At 46.9% G+C, this 7,500-nt stretch overlaps 1 protein-coding gene across 1 annotated transcript in view; it reads right to left on the bottom strand.

Annotated features, from left to right (window-relative positions):
* slc38a10 (solute carrier family 38 member 10) overlaps positions 1-7,500 on the bottom strand; it is a 47,752-nt gene that overhangs the window by 7,000 nt on the left and 33,252 nt on the right. The window contains exon 16 of the mRNA XM_062527004.1: positions 946-966. Coding sequence (XP_062382988.1) covers positions 946-966 — 21 coding nt within the window. The remainder of the gene's footprint in view (positions 1-945; positions 967-7,500) is intronic.

A 7,500-nucleotide genomic window follows, 5' to 3' on the forward strand; every position in this document is an offset into this window, starting at 1 on the left:
ACCTGTCAGTGGAAAAGGACAATTAAATACTTTCTATAGATACTTTCTATCTACTGTAAGCTTCAGTACCAGTGTGACTCTAATGCAGATTATTGCAACACCAATGTTATTCCCCAAATTATACGACACACAGTTGATTCAGTTGACTCCAAACGCTAAAGGTAGATTAAAACAATGAAGGAGAGGATGAGGACAATGAGAGAATTGAGGCTGGAGAGTTATGAAATACACACATAAACAGTCACACACGCACACGCACACGCACACGCACACGCACACGCACACGCACACGCACACGCACACGCACACGCACACGCACACGCACACGCACACGCACACGCACACGCACACACACACACACACACACACACACACACACACACACACACACACACACACACACACACACACACACGCACACGCACACACACACACACAAACAAAAACAAACAGTCACACGCACTGACGCACATAAACAGACACACACAAACAGTCTTCCACACATAAACAGACACACACAAAGACACACACACACACACACACACACAGATCAGGGAGTGATTGGTGAGGCCGGAGGAGGACGCACGGGGCCTCAGTGACGAGATTAAACGAGATGTGACGTCGACATGAGAGGTGAGGACAGACAGATGGATTATATGGACTCATAGTCTACCTGCAAGCTACGCTAAAGCCTACACACACACAGACCGAGGGGATGCAGAGAGACTGGCGGAGGAGGACAGGAACAGAGGGAGGAGAGAGAGATGAGGAAAAGAATGCAACAATGACACAAGTGACAAGTGAAAGTAGTGACACAAATAAGAGTGAGAGATTGATTAAAGAGAAAGAGAAAGAGCAATACAGAAAAAGAGAGATGAGGGAGAGAGAGGGAGAGAGAGAGAGAGAGAAGGGACAGAGAGAGAGAGAGAGAGAAGAGGTTCATACCTGCAACAAGCTTTTTAATGACTGTGGCAGGGATCCAGTGCGTGACGAGAAGAAAATGAGCGAAAGAACAAGAGAAGAGAGAGAGAGAGAAGTGAAGAAAGAGGAGGAGAAAACAGGAGAGTAAAACAGTGCAGCGCTCCATATCACATCAGCAAAGGGTGAGAACTGGAAAGCAGCACCTGACCTGCAAATAGGACACCTGAGCTGATCTCTTTACCCATTCACTCTTTTACCCCCCCCCCCCCACACACACACACACATTAACACACACCATAACAAACACACAAAATCACACACTCACACACACAATAACAAACACACAAAATCACACACACACACACACACACACACACACACACACACAGTATAACAACAAACACACGGAATCTCTCTCTCTCTCACACACACACACACACACACACACACACACACACACACACACAGGTAACAATAAATCTTGAAGGCCTCACATAAAATCAATTATCTAAAACCCATTTTGGCTAAATAACAGGAGGGGGCGTGTGTCCAGCCCTACATTCTGGAAAGTTCCAGAGGGGGCTGGAGCGAGTGAGTGTGTGTGTGTGTGTGTGTGTGTGTGTGTGTGTGTGTGTGTGTGTGTGTGTGTGTGTGTGTGTGTGTGTGTGTGTGTGTGTGTGTATGTGTGTGTGAAGGACAGAGAAAATGAGCACCAGGACAAATGTGTCCCTGTTGGTTTGTCTGCTCCTTTTGCTCCAAAAGAAAGAGTCCTCCTCCTCCCCCTCTTAAAAAATAAAACATCTGAAACAGAGGGGTGATCATCACGAGGAGGGGACATGACAAAACAATACACAAGAATTCTTGACCCAATCTGCGCACATCACCCGCACACACACACACACACACACACACACACACACACACACACACACACACACACACGGTTCATATGAGTTCTCTGGAGCCGCGGGGGGTCGTGTGTTTGGACAGGCTGGCAGTGATCAACAGTTTTGGGCTGCATTTCTCCCCCATCAATGGACAGCACGTATCCTCTTCCTCTCTCACTCTCTCACTCTCTCACTCTCTCACTCTCTCACTCTCTCACTCTCTCACTCTCTCACTCTCTCACTCTCTCACTCTCTCACTCTGGGTGTGCACTACCAAACAGGAAACAGGAAGTTGTGGCCATCCTGTCTCACTGCCGGAAATGGGCAGGTGTTTCATATGTTCAGGTAAAGGCATCCTCTTGGAACATTCAAACCAAATTCCAACATTCAACACATATGATTATATATGACCTCATGAAGCCCTGGGAAGGTCAGATATTTGGCACGTACCTCTCAAATCACATGAAACTATTATTGATTACAATAACCGTATTATTAGGGCAGAGTCTATTTCTTGGTAACTTTGGAGCAATCTAACCAAAAGAAAAGGCAAACAAATGACACTGTACGCAAACACAGATGGAAGACATTGATGCAGCATCTATAAAAAAATAATAAAAAATAAAATAAAAAAGCGCCTCAATACGGGGGGCCGTCTGAAGGCATCTGAGCAGACAGGAGAGAGGGTTGGATCAGTGTGGAATGATCCCTGACGTCTTGTGGTCATGTGAGATGGCCTGCAGAGATGACATCTTACGCTGATGCATATCACTCCAGCCATGGGCCCCTCCAACGCCAGGCCAAGTAGTGCCCAGGGCTACACTTTACAGTCTACCCAACCCCACTAAAACACACACACACACACACACGCACACGCACACGCACACGCACACACCACTTTTCCTCTCCACACACACACACTCACAGTCATATTCAACACTCAAGACAGTCATACCCTCACACTCCCTTTTAGTCTCTCTTTCAAACACACAAACACACACACACACACACACACACACACACACACACACTACACTAGTTGGAGTTTCAGAAGTGTTTTCTGAGAAGACAACGCTTAGTGGTGACCCCTGGATGGCCTAGAACTCCTTAAGGCAGGAACACACCAAGACAGAGCAGAGCTGTACTCTCCCAAAGCTCATTCTGCCACAGGCTCGGACTTAGTCATGTGAAAGGGGCATCGACACCCTCCCCCACAACACACACACACACACACACGCTGGCAGACAGACACAGGCACACACACACACACACACACACACCCACACACACACTGAGCCCTTTATGTTCACTGTCTATAGCTGTAGTGACTTGGCAGAGCTGGGTATAAACAAGAATATAACTCAAGCTCTGACAGCCCTGGCATGAGGGAGCACCCACACACACACACACCCACACACACACACCCATCCACACTGTAACGGATACGGGTGGGTTTTAGACCCCGCCCTGTTGTGTGGCTTGCCTATGCTCTCTCCCTCTCTGTCCCCTCCTACTATCCTGAGCAGGTGATGGTGATTAGGTGCACCTAATGGGCAGGAGCATAAAAGGCCTGCATCTCCAACAGTCACTCTCTGCTTCCTCCTCCCGGCGTTTGGATTTCGTTGTTAGAACCCCTAGACTGATTATTGCATGACACCTTTGGTTACTTCCATTATACTGACTTACACTACACAGCACTGTATATATTTATCATTTAGTCTTTGTTAATTATATTTACTTAATAAATTCACTTATTCTTCTGGAATCTCTGCGTGGTCTCCCCGTTCATGTTTCATGCCTAGAGCCAGCATGTCACATATGGGGACTCTCCGGGATTTTTTCCCGAATTTGGTAAAGTAAATTTTTTCCACGCTAAAGTTCAAATTGCTGACGGGTGTAGTCACCTATGCAGTTGGTTGGAAATTTGGGAAGACCTACGCTGAAATTGTTTGAATCCTTGATTGGTAAGTTAGTATTTTGGTTAATTTATCATTTACTGTAGTTGAGGTTTTGTTACTGTTAAATTAATTTAAGTATTGTTTGTTTGATTTGCCGTGGGGGAGGAGCATTTGGGGCTACTTGCAGCTTTAAGTTACATTCCGCTGCAGGGGAGACTGACAGTGCTGTACTAATGTGGTGCAGGTGTAATGGTTAATTGGGTGGGTTGGTAGGTTAGAACCTACCTGAGCGAACGTGAAACCCCGTGCAAGGCAAGAGCGCTTACCGCTGGGTGTTATTTTTTTCTGGTTTATTGTTTTTGGTGTGTCGAACGCGCTGGGGTTAACTAACTCAATTGCATGAGGACACACTGAAGACTAGGCTTTAGAAATAGTTAGGGCAGTGGTTTTCAGTTAGATACGGGGCGGCTCTAGTCTTGTGGGTTAATTGGGGTGGTTGTACACCTGTGTCTAATTAGCTACGGTTTGCACGCTGTTAAGTCTGAGCCATTGGTTTGGCGAGCATTGTTAAAGAAGCGCATGTTTTAGTTCAGGCAGTCAAAAAATAATATTGGCAAAATGGAAGAATTTTTTGCGTGTCCATCCGAGAATTATTTAGATGGGTTCACGAAGGCTGAGTTGCGCAGAGTGGCTGAGCATTACGGATTCGAAGAAGGTTTGGCAAGTGGGCTTAAAAAACAAGAATTAAGAGACCAAGTTAGATCAAAATTGGTAAATCTGTCCATTTTAGAAGTAGGCCTAGACTTAAACCCAGCTCCGACAGTTCCTACAGCGGCCTCTACACCCAGTGGACCAGAGGAAGGGTCACCTCCTTCTGCCTTTAGCTTTGAGCAACAAATGGAAATGTTAAAATTAAAAGCAGCTGAGCGGGAGAAAGAGTTAGAATTTAATCGCTTAGAAAAGGTAGCCGAGCGCGAGCAAAAGGAGGCGGAGCGCAAAAGTAAGGAACTTGAATTGGAGAAACAGCGTTTGGACAGGCAGAAAGAACGTCAGTTTGAATATGATAAGTTGAAACTTCGTGACAAACAGGAGGAAAGAGAAATTGAAATACAAAGAGAGCGGTTTCAGTTGATCAGGGAGGGGAAAATGCGCGGTGACGGTAATTCTGGTGGGACTGGCACAGATAGAAAACTCTCCGAGATGATCAGGTTTCTACCCAAATTTAGTGACCGGGATCCCGACATTTTCTTCTCGCTTTTTGAGGGCATCGCGGATGAACGGGGGTGGAGTGACGGGGAGCGCACTTTGTTACTCCAAACTGTTTTACCGGGCCGAGCCCAAGATGCGTATGTTGCTTTGTCCATGACTGATCGCAAGAATTATGGAGCTGTGAAAGACGCGGTGTTGAGGGCTTACGAACAAGTCCCCGAGTTCTATAGGCAGCGATTTAGAAACTGGCGAAAAAATGAGCGACAAACTTACTCCGAGGTGGCCAGAGACCTCGTTGGTTTTTTCAATCGCTGGTGTTCCTCTGTAAAGGTCGACACTTATGAAGAATTATGCGACTTAATGGTGTTGGAGCAGTTTAAACGTATTGTCCCGGAACGGCTTGCAACTTTTATTAATGAACGTGATGTTAAAACTGCCGAGAAGGCGGCCGTGCTCGCAGACGAGTATAATTTAACCCATAGAACTAGTTTTAGAGGTAATGAGTATATTCCACGCAGGCCTGTGACTCACACTTGGGGTGAGCAGCGATCTACTCGTTGGGATGGGAATTATGGTGAGTCTGGGTTCAGACAAGAACATTCAAATCGTAGCAAGACCGACACTGAAAATAAGTGTAACTATTGTTTTGAACATGGTCATTGGAAGAGGGAATGCCCAGTGCTTCGGGGTAAAAATAAAAACAGGGAAGACATCAACCAACCGCATTCGCCTATAGGGGTGGGATGCGTTGCCCATGTTGGATTTGTTAACCGTACATCTAAGGTTGCGCAGGTGAAAGACCCACGAGACGGCACTGCCTCTGCAGGAGGTTCAAGCTTGGGGGCGCCTGACTCTCCTGTGGAGGGTCGGTGTGCGTCCGAGTCCAGGGATCATGGCAGTGGGGGCTATGGCCCGTTTATAACGGACGGTTTCATCTCACTTGTGGGTAGCCTAGACAAAACACCTGTTCGAATTCTTCGGGACACGGGGGCTACAGAAACGTTTGTGGTGGAATCTGTTTTGCCGTTTTCAGTTCAGTCCAACACAGGAAATAGTGTACTCATTCAGGGCATAGGTATGCAAACCATGTCAGTTCCTCTACACAAAATCGTCCTAAATTCCGATCTTGTTCAGGGTGAAATTATTGTTGGGGTGCGCCCAGCATTGCCTGTCCCAGGTGTTCATGTTATTTTGGGTAACATATTGGCCGGGGACCGTGTGTGGCCTTGTGGGCCAGCACCACCAATGGTGTCCATTGAGCAAAGGGATTTTGAGCAGAATGCAAGTGCCGCAGAATTCCCTGAGGTGTTGCGTGCTGCGTGCGGGGTGACTCAGTCAAAGAGTTGCGCACAGGCAGCGAATGATTCAGGTGAGCTCGCCGATGTTAAATGTTTATTCCCACCTTTACCTAATTTGCCAGCAGCGTTTGAACGCAGTGATTTTATTCTGGCCCAGAAAGAGGATGATTGCTTGGCAGAGCTATTGGATGTGGCCTTGTCAGAAGACAAACTGCCGAGCGCAGACAAGGGCTATTTTATTCTTAATGGTTTGCTTGTTCGTAAAGTTGTGTCCAATAATAATGATTTGACTGAGACGTTGTTGCAGATTGTCGTGCCGAAGAGATACCGGGATCCGGTGTTACAGACAGAACACGGGAAGGGAGCGGGGCACTTCGGGGTGCGCAAAACTTATGTTCGCCTACTGCAGCAGTTCTACTGGCCGCGATTGAGGCGAGATGTAGCAGATTTTATAAAAACATGTCGAACCTGTCAAATGGAGGGTAAGCCGAAGTCCATTAAGCCCGCTCCTCTGCATTTCGCAGATCAGTTTCGGAGTTCGCTGGCTGTTCTAGCGGTTGGGTCTGCAGCTCCTTCTCCTTTGAGGGTGGCAGCTGATGGGGAGAGTGAGAGTGGCCCAGATGACTGCTTGCTGTCGCCGCAGCTGAAAAGTTGTGATGTTCTGGACGATCTAGATGGCTCGTATTTGAGTCTTATTCAATTTTATCCGATTTTATTGTCAATCTTTTCCAACTCCACGAATGGGAAATCGCGAAGGAAGCACTGGCCTTGGTGTGGGTTTTTTAGCCCTTCGTTGTGTATGTGGGTGGAGAAGTTCACCCAGTGGTCATACTTTCCGATAATCATCCGTTAGCCGTTTTTCACTTGGAATCCAAAGCAACGTCTGGTGCGTTGGGCGTTGTTGTAGCAATTACACTATGTACATATTCACCATATTCGGGCATGGATAGTGCAGTTGCAGATGCGTTGTCCCGCGTCCGGATATGGTGTAATGGGTTGAATGTTGTATGCAAGTAACTTCTCTCCTCAAGTCTCTCTGTTCCTGTGCCTCTTAAATTGCTTTTCTAGGTACCAGAATTGCTGTGGCTCAGGAGATTGGGTGACTGGTGAGCATGAGTTAAGTGCATGGTGAGCATGAGTTGAGTGCATGGTGAGAGGGTGCATTCTGCGTGTGAAAGTGGGAAAAGGATGTGTCCAGAGTTGGGTGAGTGGGTTATTTGGGACTGGGTTGATTTATGGTTGTTTTGTGTAAGTATTATTTTGTTGTTTACAGTATTTGCAGAATCC

This window comes from Sardina pilchardus, chromosome 22, assembly GCF_963854185.1.
Source record: "Sardina pilchardus chromosome 22, fSarPil1.1, whole genome shotgun sequence".
Lineage (NCBI taxonomy): Eukaryota > Metazoa > Chordata > Actinopteri > Clupeiformes > Clupeidae > Sardina > Sardina pilchardus.